Below are 16,073 nucleotides of genomic sequence, written 5' to 3'. Positions count from 1 at the left end.
ACCATGTAAGGACTGCGGGTGTAGCAAATGCTTCAGAGAAAAGCAAACATCAGCTCACTAGTTACCTTATGAAGATCTCCCAGCGCCTACTGCACAATGCAAGGCAGCTCTGGTGAGCCACTGAGCGGCCTTGAGGATGCATTGTCATCACAAAAGAGCGAGAAGTCAACTCTGAAATGTCTAACCCTGAAATTTCAGCACTCTAGTTTGTGCTGCTGTGTGCCATTAAAGCCTCTTGTAATATAAGAATAAGAGCAAGTGACAATAATCCAATACAAGCTGGCCACCCATCACAAAACGAGCATTGTCAATTTCACAAAGTGCAATAGCATGTAATGTCAAAGAGGTCATACTCATGCTTGTTCTTTAATCCAATTCTGGAGGCAGAACAGGCGTCAATATCTCCGCTAGGTGGCGACCTTGGTCCGATCCGGCTCACCCTGGACAGCGCTGCGCTTGACTGGAGACAGACTACATGCAGGATCAGCACAGTGAGGCTGCTGGGGAACACTGTGACGAAAAAAGAGAAGGAAACTGACGCACTGCATTTTAACATAGGAATATAGGGAGACTTTACGCTCGTGTGTTGTTTGTTTAAGCCATGGAGACTGGCAGCGAAGAAGAAGTCATTTAAGAATGACCCTGTGTGGCTTCTAGGCAGCGCGCGCACACTTTTAATCCCCATTCACTGGTGATGAACATATGCCCCCATATGTCGTTCTTTCATAGCAATATTTGCCTCACAAAGTCCGTGGGGTCACTGCACCTCTGTACCTGCAGGGCAGAAGTCGAGGAAAATGCTACTTTACGCAATCAACACCTCGTGTTTCTCCACTTGTAAATGAGAAAGTGAGTTGTTGGGGGGGATGTGCAGGGGGGTAGTTAATGATTATTGCCCCCCTTCCCTCACTACGTTTCCTATATGTTCAGCTGGGGTCCGCGTCAGAGCGCATGGACTAGACCCGCCTCCTGGCTGTGGTGCGCTCGTTGCGTCTCTCTCCCCTGTCCTCTTCAAATCCATATTCCACTGGGAAAGAGAGAGAGAGGGAAAGAGAGAGAGAGTGTGTGTGAGCGAGAGAGAGAGAGAGTAGGATCTGGGAGAGGAGCAACGAAAGAAAAAGAGGAGAGAAAACGGAACAACGACACAAATGGCACTCATGGCAGGGATTTTGTTCGCGGTCACCTTTCTTGTTTTGGGAATTTCTACATTTGTTTCGCCTGCACGGATATACCCCCCAAATGAAGGTAAGGTTGCTGGGAGAAAATAACTGCCTACGGACTTGAGACTCCATCCCGCTCCGTCTCTGTGCGTGTTTGCGCTGCGGACCCTCACTTCGTGGCTCCTTGTTGAGAGTGCGTGGAGCCACAGTGTGCTAGAAAAGGTGGAAAACACCGACGGTCACCTTTACGCAGCGACTTTTGCGGGATTCTTGTGCGCTAACCTGGAATTTAAAGTGGCTGTCCAAATGCGCATCGGCTGTTTGGGTCTTGACTCGGGTTTGGATCGTGCCAATGTGCTCTAAGCCTGGGAACAGGAGTACGTGCAGCCCTGATACGCGCTGATCTCCCTGTTGAGCGAAAAGGTCAAGCGAATCTGTGCGCTAAAAGCAGTCCGATGTTGCGAAGTGTCCTCTGACACTTCTTTATAATCATCTTCATTTATGTGCGCAGTGATAGCTGTCACGGTCTCTTTTTGGTGAAGGCTGGTGCTTGGTTTGGCACAAAACAGCTCTAAAAGTTAAGAGTGTGCTGCCTTTGTTTACGCACAGGATGGAATGATTTTCAGCAATTTATTTAAAGTCTTAGATTCACGGTCGTCAAAGGCGATCAAACATTAAACTGCTTCTTATTTCGAGCACGCAGCGTCCTGCACAAAACAAACCAGCGCGGAGGGTTTCGGGACTCGAGTTGCTGTCTCAGTGTCCCAGGGCGCATTGAATCTACTATGAAAATACTGGAACAAGTGAAGGTTTTAACCTTCTTCTAAATACAATTAGTGAAAAATATTTGATTTAAAACAGCCCCAGCTGATGCAGTCAGTCAGTCTCGCTCAGTGTTTCACGTCTGTGCGCTGCTCCGCACAGCAGAGCTGTCTGACAACAAGTCCGTAAAGATGTAACACGGCTTCGATCAGCTTAAGAAGCAAATATGTCAAAGGGGATCATCTATATTTCATCTTTTGATTATGTTCTCAGCATACATGTCGTGCGTATTTATTGATTACCTTGAGCAGCTGATTTTTACTCACACTGATTTCAGAACAACCACAAACATCTTTAATCACAGGCTTCCCCCTGCTTTGAATATATAAAGATATTTAAATAGAGAAATGTTTCGCTTTATGTTGGTAAATCGTGTCTTTAACAGTCTGAGTGTCCGGCACATTTATGCGTTTTAGCCCCTAATGTCCAGGTTGACCACGGCTCCATCATTGATTTCAGTCACATCACAAACAATATGTGGTGCGTAACTAACTAAAATAATGACACTGGGGAAACACAGCTATAGAAAATCATTTTCTCACCGAAAATCAATCAGAACTAAAGAGCAGCAGGGAATTACGCACATCAAAACATGGACGCGCGTATGTGAAAGCCTCTCTGGCCTCCGGTCTCTCTGCTGTTTACTGAAACTCGTCATGGGGATATTTTCCTCCTTTTTAAGTCGCTTTAAAAGTTTCCTGTTAAGTCATACATACAAAATATGGGATTTAATTTGTCCTTACATTTTGTTAGTCAAACTTCAGATTCTCACGTCTACGCTTTCTTGTTTTCCAGTCACGTTATTGGACTCCAGATCCGTGCAGGGGGAGCTGGGATGGGTCGCCAACCCGACAGAAGGAGGGGTGAGTACTGCAAAGAAGTGTCCCCTTGTTAGGACGCATGGTTCCCTATTGAGGAGGAAACATGGAGTGATAATATCCATTATTGGCAGTGGATACACAGCCTTCTTTGATACGTTTCTGTCCTGGTGAGACCTTCATGGGGCTATCTTTGTTGGATTTATTGTGCAGCTGTCCACACTGTTGAGGTGCTGGACGATGGTCGAGATCTGAATTCACTGTTTTATTGTATAAGGCGACCCCTGATAGCACCCTCCAGGGTAGGGCTGAGCGTATTTGGATCATGTCTCTGTACTTTTTAGCTGAAAGGTGACACACAATCAAGCCTTTTTTTCTGTTGAAAATCAAACCTTTTTGATACCAAAACAACAAAAACGAAGTCCTAGACAAGATTGCTTTACTCTCAAACTTTAGTCATTAAAAATGTAGAAAAAAGCTCTTTTGAACTGTCTAAATTGTAAAAAAAAAAAAAAAAAACATTGGCGTCATTTCTGTATTTAAGGTTGTCAAAATTTTCTATACTCTTAGATGCCATGTGTTTCAGAATTTTAGTGATCTCCAGGGATATTATTGATAAAAGAGACTGTATAATTGACCAAAATGTGCCAGGAAGATGTGGCCAAGTGGGTGAAACACCTGCTTTTTCAAATGTTGCCAATAAATTTGTGCAATTCTGGCAGGGTGCCAAAGTTTGCCTGCAATCTTTGAGCATTAAAAACAATAAATTGACCAATAATAGGTGTGCGGGGTTTCTATTTTTGTCGCTGTGGTATCAAACAGGCATCAACATAATTTGATTTTTATTTATGATGGGAATACTCCTGAATAAAATAAATAAAATGATATTTCCCCACCTATCTTGTGGCAATAAGCAATATTTTTACTGAGCATTAGGCCTGGCATCTAGTGGTATTTTCAAAATCAACATGGACTCGACCAATATAAATGAATTACCCTATATCACATCAAAATGTAGCAAAATAGCTTATAAACTCTATTTTTTGCCCATGCCCCTCTCCAGGGCCTCAGTGGGGTCCCCAGAATCCACTTTGAGAACCATCAGGCCAATAGGCGCCCCCCTTCACCAACAGCCCCTGCTCCCCTTTCTCCTCGCTTCCCTTCTCTCTAACCACTCTGTAATGGTCAGATGCAGGGGCCGATACTGCAGCGGGCGTCAGGTTTCCTGAATAGACGGTGGATTGAATCGGTCTTTGTGGAGAAACTTTATATCCCTTTCCACCATTGAGTGGAGGAGAGCGAGTGAGAGAGAGAGGAACTTGGCAGCTGAGAGAGGGTCCTCTGGAATGGATGAATAAGGGGGGAGAGTGCAGTGGGGTTCAGCTCTTGCCGCAGGACGACTGGATCTCGCTATAAAGCTGCGAGAAAATAGGGTCGCGCAAATGCATGATCCCTCAGTCTAATTGGGATATCTAGAGGGGCTCTGATAAGGAGGAAACAGGCCCGCAGAGGCTGCAGTCTGCTGCTGGCATTGCAGGAAAAAAGAGGCACACGTGCTACCTTAATCAGGGAAATTATCATGTAAAAGTGGCCAAAATGGTGTTTAAAAGCTGTATTTTTGATGGTCAGGGTGACCTACATTAATAAATGTTCACATTAAACGAATGAAATCCACTCCTGCACTTGCTTACCAACAGAAATATGATGATGAGCACACACACGCCTTTAATGTCGTATGAAAATTAATACAAATTAGCAACAATGATGCCAACTAATGAATACCAACCCAGGGGGAACACATTTTCACCTCGTGCAGCTGTTGCAGGGTCTGCCACGAGCTTTTTCTCAATGAACTCTGCCAGCGCCATGCTCAGGTCCTCCCCTCAACCATTTTATCACAAACAAATGATTGACAGGGTCCTGGCAGCCCCAGCAAGCCGGCGTTCACCCTCTCATTACGACCGATTGGCCTTATTCTGCCTCTTCCCTGTTATCGGGGAAAGGTGCAGCCTTATCTCAGCGCCGCTTGATTTCCACAACAAAAGGGGGGCTAGAGGAGAAAAGCAGAGTGGAATGAAACGGTAGGGAATGATGGACATTTTCTCAAATCACACAGCAGCAGCTATGTTTAGCATTATCCCTCCCTTCTCGGGGGATATAAGGCTTTAAGCCAGATTGTTTATGATAAGGCGTCAAATCAAATCTGGCAGCATATCCCATATCTTCTACTGTCCTGTTATGACTTTTTTTTGTAAATAGTTGGAGCTACAGCAGCCAGAGGCCTGTCTGCTCCTGTTTACAGCCCGACTCAGTCAAGGTCTCTATTTAAGACACACGGTGCAAAACTTCGGAGTAACACGCCGCTTTGAGCCTCTCAAGACATGCTCGAATGTGCTCAGCAGGGATCTGTCAAGAGGGGAACTTTATCATAAGTAAAACAAACATTCCCTCCTGGCAAAAATAAGCCAGACTGCACTGTATAACGCAAGTCAGCGTCTCCCTCTTGCTCATGTAAAGTCTGCATTAACAACAGCAGCGAATATGTTGGCCTCCAGGGTTCTTCAGACTTGACATTATCATTGATTAACAATCTGTCCTGGACTTTTTTACACCAAATGACTGCACGTCAGCATAAACGTGTAGACTTCAGTGATGACCTGGTTTTGGGACTCACCTAACAGCCAATACATCATATCCATGGCTCTCTTAGTATAGCTTGGTATCCCAGCATGCCGTCTGCACTGAAGCCATTTGTATTCAGAATGAATGGAGGTGAATTAGTCTTGTGCTTAGAGGGGGAGTAGCGTCTCTTTAACCACTTTTCTCCCTTGTTTTGTAATAAACAGGCATTTAAAGGGCACACTAATATAGCAAATACATCTTATGGGGTACTAGTGAGATTGAAATATTAATTAAATGAAGAGTGACAGGTTATAAGGGAGTCATGATACTTCATTCATGGGCTAGCTGTTTCCGTGAGCTGGCTTCTTTAATGAACAACAGGAGCCAGCTCCCGTTTGAGAGACAGTTTCCTTTCACTTCTTTTATGGTGGTGTTTTAAAGTAGGGATGCACAGATGTACCAATTTAACATCAGTATTGGCCAGTAGTATTGGCTCTGTTTACAAACATTGGCCATTGTCCAGATCATGTGGTATGAACCTATATTAGTTATCAGAGTTTGTGTCTAGTCAGTTTAATGCTGGTATTCACATCTAGCTGCCGAATCAAAAAATAGATTTTTACAGGGAGGAAAAAGTGACCTGCTGGGAAAACTGATCTGATTTTATGGTCAAATTTGAGACAAAATTCAAGGAGTCTTACACCAAAAGAGGTATAAAATACCCAATGTTATCTCCCAAAGTGTCAGCTAAAATGTTGTCTGAAACATTGTTATCCACACTAATTCTCACAATCAGTGCATCTCTATTTTAAAGGTCTAGAGCCCTGCACGTCACTCTTTTCTTAATCCCGCTCCCACTGGATTTCTGACCATTATCGCACACTCCCACTCCCACCCACACCTGTAATGGACCTGTCCAATCCCACCCAGGATTGACAAAGTTTCCTCCCTGAGAGAGTTTTATTCCATTAGCTCTCAAGACTAATCTTAACTCTATAAGACTAATCTATAACACTGTTCTGTTACCAACCTCGTCATTAGATGCTCAATGCAATAAGGCCAATTTGCATGGAAAGTGGTGGGTGTTTTTTCCCTAAATACCTGCATAATGGCTCAGCCTCTCTGTGCTGAAGCAAAAAAATGCGACAATTTTGGATTCAATAGAAAATCTGCATATATTTATGATTTTTTATGGCACCAGTTTCGAACCAGTACACCCAGTAAGTATTCTGAGAGGTTTCAAGGGCAATTGGTGCAACAGTGTGGCGTGCAAATCAACACAGACACACTGCCAATTATAGAGGATATAAGAAAGGCATAACAGTACCAAATGAAAAGCACCTTGGAAACCAAAAGTATTTCTTATCACCAGAGGTAGAAAAAGTACCAGACTGTTGCACTCAAGTAAAAGTAAAAAGTAAGTCATTTAAAGTTTGCTCAAAGTACCGAGTTGCTATTTTTGACACCCAAAGGGCTTTTACAGTCAAATATGATCTTTCCTCAATGTGCAACGATAGAACACGGATCACTATATACTTCAGTAAAAATAAAACGAGTGATTTTAAAATGTGCTCAAAAAAGTACAAGTACACAAAGAAGCTAATTTGAGTAATTAGAATAATTTGAGTAATTAGCTACTTTCCACTTCTACTTTCCAGCTTATTACTAAGCTGGGCAAAATTATCTGGATCTCTAAGAGAGCTTTAATTCCCATCCACCAAGTGAGGCTGGACAGACATAAATAAAATCACGCTTTTTATTTTCTTGGGGATTGTAGATCTGCAGATCTTGTCAGTCGACACTGCGTCCCAGTTCATGTTGAATCTACACAACCTATCCAATCTGTTAATGGCATCCCAGACCACCTCCATATGCAGACTTAGCTATCAAATATTGAACCGTTTTCAGAATGCATTGAGAATCATAATCAAGGATTACCACTCAGTATCCAAATGACCAAATCTGATATTAACTCCTGTTAATGCATTGTATAAACAAGGTTGTCTGTCTCCTGGACCCCATCATGCATTAACATGTAAAGCAGGCACACATTAGATCATTAGCATTGATTTGGAGACCTTTAGTTCTAACACCCATAGGTTTCCTGCTTCACACGCTCCTCTTTTTGCATCCCTGAGCTGTAAAGAGTTTTCATTGTTTGTGTGTTTGAGTATGATGATTTTGTACACCACCAGGCAAGTAATTGAATTGTAGGCATTGCTGAGGCGTAGAACTAATTACAAATTTCCTTTCTCACAGTTGAGGAGAAGCCATGAATATTAATATCTGTATGATTCTATATTAGGACCTAACAAGTCTATTAGGTGCCTTTATAAAATATGCATTAAGTTTAGCCATCAATTAATTGCTCTGCTGGGACTCAAATATTGACTAATCTTTCTGGCATGCCCTTTTGCACATTATCTTTCATTCTTGGTGCAGACTTGCTCCTACTCATGTTTGCTTTCTTTCTTAGGCCATTTTTAATTTGGAGAGCATTTATTTTAAAGAGTAACCTTTAACAGTCCAACCAGAACACTCCCGTAACCTTTTCTTTAGTGAATTATGGTCTGGAGTTTAACATTGATTGCAGTTGCAGAGTTTTAAGAATGTCCTTGTAACATTTTTAATGTTTTTAATGTTTCCCCAGTGGGAGGAAGTGAGCATTATGGATGAAAAGAACATTCCCATCCGGACGTACCAGGTGTGTAATGTCATGGAGCCAAACCAGAACAACTGGCTCCGCACTGACTGGATCCCCCGAGGCGGAGCTCAGCGTGTCTACATTGAGATCAAGTTCACCCTCCGAGACTGCAATAGCCTCCCAGGGGTCATGGGAACCTGCAAGGAGACCTTCAATCTTTACTACTACGAGTCCAACAACGACAAGGAGCGATACATCCGTGAGAACCAGTTTGGCAAGATCGATACCATTGCTGCAGATGAGAGCTTCACTCAAGTGGACATCGGCGACCGCATCATGAAGCTGAACACAGAAGTTCGGGATGTGGGGGCGCTGACCCGCAAGGGTTTCTATCTGGCCTTCCAGGATGTTGGAGCATGCATCGCGCTTGTGTCCGTCAGGGTCTTTTATAAGAAATGTCCTTTGGCAGTGCGTAACTTGGCCCAGTTTCCTGATACCATCACTGGAGCCGATACCTCCTCACTTGTGGAAGTTCGTGGCTCATGCGTGGATAATTCAGAGGAGAAGGAGGTTCCAAAAATGTACTGCGGGGCTGACGGAGAATGGCTGGTGCCCATTGGGAATTGCTTGTGTAACCCTGGATATGAGGAGCGCAATTCAGAATGCCAAGGTAAAGAACTGACATTTGCTTTTTCTTCTCTAGGGCTGACTCTTTTCCTTTGTATGGATAACCCCCTACTTTAACCCACAGTCATTACACTTCCTTATATTACACATTTCTCCCATTCCTGTCGCTCTGTCTGTATCTTTGGCCCCCATGTTTCATTCTTTTTGTCCTTCCCTTCCCCCCATTTCAAACACCTTGCGCTCTGCTGGGTGCATCTTCCTCCCCGCTCTTCCGCTCCCCAGTCTTTTCTCCAGTGAATGCCTGGGTGATAGAAGCAATGATGATTGTAAATGGAGTAATTAGCAGGCCCACTGGGAGGTGTTGTGCAATGGGATGCATCCCAGGAGACATGGTGACACCAGGAGAGTGAGGCTCATACTGGTTAGCACTACCACTGTGTTTTTCACCCACACATGCTTTTTCTCTTATTCCCATTGGAGCCTGAAGCTGGGAATAAGAGATAGACAGCTTTAGAGGAAAGAAAGGAGAGAAAAAAAGGAGTTTATCATTCCAAGCAGGTCCGAGAAGAGTGAAAATACACAGCTGTGAGATGGGGTTGAAATGGTGCTATTTGGCAGGAGGGAATAGCCCTTCGTAGACGATTACTCTAGTCTCAGCATGCTGTGATCCTATACCAGGCTGTTTGATGAGGTTTTAAGGTCAGCACAGAGTGCCTCCTTCCAGATTCTTTATAAATCAGGAGCATTATGGCACCTGGTGCATGTAGGTGAATTCAAACACCAATAAATCTATCAGAACTCTTGCCACAAGATGTCAGAGCTTGAGTGCCTAGATACATTTTTCAAAATGTACATTTAATTCAAGTTGATAGTATGAAGAAGTGAGTTGTTGGTCACAGTTTTTTGCCAAGACAGGGAGCTTTTAGTTCCTTGCACCAATGAGTGCCAAATCTGCCATGATGTTTTATTGGTTCACCCAACCAGCCAGCCTGTACCACCCACAGAAAGCAGGGAAACACAGCAGTGAGGGGTCAGAGGGTGGGCACGGGTGATTAACAGGGGGGCGGACCACTACACCTCTCGTAATTTATGAAGTATCCTTTATCTTGGACGACTAATTGCATGACTAGCAGGTCTGCTGACTTAGGGGTACCGCTGACTTCTTGTGGGTGGGAGGGGGTCTTAATGGTTGCAAGCAGCGCTGTGCACATGTCATGTTAATCATTAACTACTCGATTTAACATGAATTAATCTTTTAATGTGGATGTTATTGAAAAACATTTATCAAAACCTTTAACTTCTGACAACATCACTTTTGAATGAACACATGCCCACAGTCTGTTTGTTTACCACAGAAATGAAGGATGCAAACCCTCCTCCTACATTGTAAGATGGATCACGGACAACCTTATTAAGGGTATATGGCCTCTTGCACTTTTGAGAGCTTATTAAATAGCCAGCCTAAATGCATGTCTCTGTCCTGGATGCTTTTATCAAAGCTCTGCAGAAGTGAAGGCTGTAATATATTCTTGTAGCTTTGAAGCAATGCCTGGATCATTATGGATGTACAGTGTTCAGATAAAATCTTTTACTGGATTTGGATTGTTTGGGACCTTTCCAATACAGCAGTACTGAGTTTGTGTGTTTTTTCCTTTCCACTATTTCATCAGCAGTACTTTTAACAAAGACACTAAATTACATGACATGCCTTTTGAAATGTTACACTTTATATTCTTCAGTCATTGCAGGCGAACTGTTTATGTTTATTGTTCTTAAAGAAGCATATTTCAAATATCATTCTAGAGTGCAGGGTAATATCGGCAGCAGGCATCTGCAGAAAGCAGTTGAAGCTTAAAGTGAGACACCACTCCTCTAGAGGTGCTGACAGGATTTACAAGTAGATGCTTCTTTTGTGAATGGATGGTGATTTGGTGATTACATATGGATCCTAGGCATGTAACGGTATCAAAATCTCACCATACGATAATACCTTAGTAGCAAGTCCAAAGTATGGTTTTTATTTGGTATTTGGTAAAACCCCTGAGCAACAAATGAAGACTTTGGAAAAAGGGACATCTGCATTTATTAAAAACAATTGAATATTACAATATGGCAAAGATGTGTCATAGATGTGCATTAGGCTTATATATATATATGTATATATATATATATATATATATATATATATATTCTTTGGTTCCAGCACCTAAAATAGCTTTAGTTCTTTGGGGATGTATACACTGATACCCTTTGTGGTTTGTTGAACCCTCATGCTGTTTTGGGGTAGCTTTCTTCAGAGACCTTTGGCCTGGCTGGATTCTACTTCTCACATCTTTGCAAATCTTTTTGGGTTGGTGATTTGCACAATGTCTCCTTATGCTACCCATATTTTCCACTCGAGATTGTCACCTTAATCTGGGAAACCAAAATGCTTCCACACATCAGATTTAAAAGTCTCTGGAGCCTCAGCGATCTCAAAAACGTTGCTGAGTTCTACCTTGCCACTCTTAGCATTCACCATTTTCGTGCTGTAAGATCAAGCCACTGAGTGGAGCGGAACGGTTGAATAGGTACACAAGGACTGATCGTAACTATAATTCCCACTTCCCTCCACTAAGAAAACTACACTTTTGAGCTGAAGACCTATTGTTTAAAACCGTAACATGTCCACAATGACATTGGGAATCAATAATATGGTTACATCTCATATGGATTCTTTAAAAAAGACAAAAAATGGTTGACAAATAAAGTTGGGTGACTACAAATATACCTGGGTGGCGCCCCTGAGTACAGTCTGTGAGTGGGAAACACTAGGTGGTTGGTTAAATGCCTTTAAAATGTTATCTGGAAAATGTTTTATATTCTGTTTTTCAAAGTGTTGACTGTCTCAGTTTGATAAATGCATGTGATGCAGATTTGTAAAATCAGTGAGCAATTGTGTTACATAATCGTGATATCAATCAATAATTAAAATGATTGTGATTCTGATTCTTGCCATGATTGAACAGCTCTGCTTCTAGCGATGTATGGCATGAGACTTTTGGGGAAAGCGTTGCACTTTCAGCAAGTTTCAACCAAAATGTTAATGTTAACCTCTGTTAAGTTTGACAAAACTAATGAACCAAAAGTCAACGCCTCACTGAGATGAAATGTGGGATTACCTTCACCCACCTCTGGAGCAAGTAGCACAGATGGGGTTTTTTGTGTTTTTGTGGGTGAAGTCGTTGAATAAAAAGTATCATTTGAGCTCTCGCTTGGATAGATGCCCATCTCCCCTGTTGCTGAGTTCAGATTTCTCCGGCCAGGTTTCTGTCCCTAGAGTCAGCTTCAAAGATCCAGAGTGAGATGGAGGGTTGGGGAAAGAGAACAGAAAGTAGTTAGTTACAGACTTTTGGTAAATCTCCCCTGGCGTTGCTTTCTGTCATTCCATTTTCTGTAATGACCTCTCTTGTTTCGAATCGCAGGGAGAGCCCTGATCTCATACTGAGTATCATAACTTTCGTTCGCCTGAAACAGGTTCCTTATCTCTCCTCTTTCATTAAAGCTGAGACAAATAGCTGGTACTCTCCAAAGAAGGCAACAAAGGGTTTGGAAAGAGTGATTTTATGTGACTAATGCAGTCTCTTTGCGCCTGCCAGGCTTTGAGCTGGCAGCATTGATTTTCAAGCCAATATATCCATTTAGTTCACATATCACTGCATCTGCTTTAATTTGTTTAACTTTGCAGTGCCAATACATTCACTCCCGTTTGATTCAATCACTCTGTTTAAAAAGTTTCCCAATGTTTCACTTCCAATTCTACATTGGCGAACATGCATTTGGTTTGACACAGCATGGGTGCTAGAGGCGCCAGAATGGGTCAGCTCTAGAGACTTAAGGGTTAAAAGGTGCTGGCCAGTGTCAGTCTTCAAGTGCACTGATGAGCTGGTTAATATTCTAAAATGTGACAAGCTCTATGTGAGATCTACACCCTCCTTTACAACCAAAGCCTTGGGACCAGGTTTTGGGGTGGGGGGGGGGGTGTTACAGACAGTTAAGTTGTAATGAGTGTGTTTATTCTCCTTCTTTTGCCATAAAACAATTAAGCAAGTGCACTAGAGTATGCCAGCCCATGCTCACATGTTTTGGCTTGATTTGGTCTGAAACCTCCCTTTTTAGAAGCCCTATTGTGTTTGTGTGTGTGTGTGTGTGTGTGTGTGTGTGTGTGAGTGTGTTCCCAAACTTGTGGGTCTTTGCTTGTCTTGTGTTCGTGCGAGGTTACAAGGGCACCTTGGCCTCTGTTTCCCAGCCCGGGATGAATGGGCTCTCCTCCATCATTGTTCAGGGCAGCAGTGGAGCCGCCTGAGACCCGGGATGTTTCAGGGGGGAAAGAAGTAGATGAGTGGGGGCGACGGGGTACGTAGGAGTTGTATTCTCCACCCCTGGCAGGGGTCAGAGGTCTTCCCCTTCTGCATCCATCTTACTGCTGTTTCTGACAGGGTTGTGGATCCAGGATTGATTAAGACGTCAGGGTTTTGACAGCTGGGGCTGGCCTGTGTGTATGTGCGTCTGTGCTTAAGTTGGGCCAAGGGTGGCTAGGGTGAACACCAAGGGCCAAGGCGAGAGGGGCAACCAGGGCACGGAGGGTGAAGGGGCCCCCTGATCTAAGAAGAGGAGACGCGTCTGTTTGCATTTTGGATCCCTTTCCCTGTTAACCACCTTCCCCCCGCACACAGGGGGGACCCTTCGCTCCTCATCTGGTGAGAGAGTCCCTACTGTTTAAGGGAGGGGGAGATTAGTGAGAACCATGTATGTCACCTATGGGAGATAAAAGTAGCCTTAACTGTGATTTTTTTTGTCAGTTAAAAAGGACTTTGCTCTGGCTGCAGTGATTCAGAGAACCTCTCTAAGTTTTATCTGACTTCACGTTATACTTGTCAACATGTTTGTTGAGGGTACAGCTTGGTTGAGGTGTGATGGTGAAAGGCACTTTTGATGCTCCTGAACGCTGCTTCATGGTTCAGCTGTGAACCAGCAATCACCACCACAGACTCACTTACAAGCCCTGTCAACACCTTGCATTAACTTCCAGGCTGGGTATTCCAATACCAAGCAGTAATACTCAGTGTGTTCTGATGACAACTTGAGGCATGTGAAGGAGGACACATTCATTTTAGGCCAATAGGTACAGTCTTCAATCTATTAGTGTTAAAATGAATGAATAAAACACCCATCCTATTGTTATCAAGATTAAATTTATATGTTGATATGAACCTTCTGCAAGAATTTCTGCAGGTCTTGCTCATACTGAAAATTGAAAGGATGTAGAAAAATAAGAGATCTAAAGCACATTTAGTGATAAAGATCAACACAAAATGCCTCAAAGATCTATACAGATTGCAAGCTACAGGTTTGTGACTCCTGGTGTAGGCACTCATGGGTACTGGCCCACCATAAAGACCAACCCTTTAGCTGACAGTCCATCAGTAAGTAGCTTATATACATCTTTCTGGCCTTGGTAGTCACTTGATGTCTGAAAGTGAGTTTTCATGTTAATCTAGGGAGTCTCCACGAAGTTTATGTACTAAATAGTATGTGTGGACAATTATGGATTTTTGTGGGTCTATGCCATTATTTACAAATTAATTTTAGGTGATATCGAAACAGATGTATAAATGTTGTGACCTGAAACGTGAGTTGTTAAGGTTTGAGGATGAACAAAGAAAAAGACTTGAGCAGACATAAGGTGCCGATCCTGCCTGAGACTCCACAATCTTACTCGTACGTATGGGCAAAATTAACAGCGGATAAGTTGGTTTTAAATATCTGCAGATATAAGGGGTCAACTGATTATTGATGCCAATGTAATCAATACTGATAAGGGTATTAAACCAAAACGTGCACTACTTTAATTCCACTGTAGTGTGCCTTCCCCTCTGGCTTTATTTTCATTCTCCACAGTCTCAGAAAATGTCCTTGTACAACACAATCTGATTGGCCAGATGCCACATGAGTATGAGACAATCAAGACTTAAGCCAGGGTACCATTGACACTGTGAGCATATGGCGTCACTTCCTGTTTTTCATATTCTGATCATGCAATTTTACTTGCGTAACATTAAGTACAAAATATTGGTTATTGGTCTCATGAACAACTATTTAAACGTTGTCGGTATCGTCCCTGACAAAGCAAATATTGGTCAACACCTAATAGAAATATTCATAACTGCAGATACTGATGATGAACTTTTTACGTCAGTTTCTACTGACACCAATATCGTGCTGATAATATCATACATGCACTTAAAAGTGTATTATTGTTCCCCCAAGGTGCATATTTGCAAAAGAAGTATGGAGAAAAGCTGTTAAAAAGGTGTTGCTATCATTAGCCATGGCTAGGCATGTCTGCATGCTATATGCAGTAAAGCAATTGTCAATACAAATCAATTTACAGTAAAAAAAAGTTGATTTATCATATGTGTTTGTCTAAAATGTCTTTAAAAAATGCATGTAAACATGCTGGTATGAGTAATCAGTATGTATATATGAATTTTAAAATCATGTACAAATGAACAAATGCAAATAGAAAATGCTGTTGGAGATAGATTTACTGGTCAAGTGGCTCTTGACTGGATCCAGCAGTCGAGCAGCATAAATGATAAGCATAGCCGTAGGCAAAAGTCACACAGTCAGAGGCCTTTGAGTGTTAAAAGCTAGAAGGATAGTGTGCATTACGTTCGTAGAATTTACAGAGCTGTAGAGTTTGCCCATGTTTTCAGTGAAGTCAAGAAGTTCCTATTAAATATAGCTGGACGGGGGCATATTACAGAGATAATGGCATTAATCCAGTTAAATGGCCTATTCCAGCTATATCTGTACTCTAGATTTAACTGTCCATGTAAAGGATGATTAGGATTAGCCATATTTTAAGGATTTAATTTTCTTTTCTTTTTTTTTTTAAGCAATGTTCCTCTAAAGTGACTGTGTTACGTTTGGGTTCCTCACTTTTGCTCTTTTTCTTCATTATTTTGTTTTCTGTCATTTTTACTCCACACCTGTTTGCATGCGTGAGTGTGCTTGGATTACAGCCTAGCACGTGATTGTGATGTCAGCGTGTGATTCCCACCTGAGACCCTGTCCAGTCCTCTCTATTCCCTGCAGTCTGTGCTGAGCTGGAAACTCTCATTCATGTTGGATTAAGAGGTTTTAGGGATGAAGTTTTCTCTCTTATGCCTCACTCGCTCACTCTGTGTGGATCTGGGTCTTTCATTCCCTCTGTTGACAGTGTTAAATATGCGCTTGGGAGCATCATTCTAAATTCACCACGTAATTCTATTTAGCCCGTAGGTCCCTGATGGCTTTAAATACACAGAATAAGTCCCTAGCTGTGCGTCTCCCTCC

General features: G+C 42.5%; 1 protein-coding gene across 1 annotated transcript in view; it reads left to right on the top strand.

The window, feature by feature from the left end:
• The first annotated feature begins 1,036 nt into the window (after positions 1 to 1,036).
• The window catches only part of epha4l (eph receptor A4, like), a 94,433-nt gene continuing 79,396 nt past the window's right edge, over positions 1,037 to 16,073 (top strand). Inside the window, exons 1-3 of the mRNA XM_041803560.1 lie at positions 1,037 to 1,245; positions 2,778 to 2,845; positions 8,073 to 8,736. Coding sequence (XP_041659494.1) covers positions 1,149 to 1,245; positions 2,778 to 2,845; positions 8,073 to 8,736 — 829 coding nt within the window. The 5' untranslated portion in view covers positions 1,037 to 1,148. The remainder of the gene's footprint in view (positions 1,246 to 2,777; positions 2,846 to 8,072; positions 8,737 to 16,073) is intronic.

Source organism: Cheilinus undulatus, linkage group 2 (genome assembly GCF_018320785.1).
Source record: "Cheilinus undulatus linkage group 2, ASM1832078v1, whole genome shotgun sequence".
Lineage (NCBI taxonomy): Eukaryota > Metazoa > Chordata > Actinopteri > Labriformes > Labridae > Cheilinus > Cheilinus undulatus.
This window is presented reverse-complemented; position numbering and strand designations above follow the sequence as displayed.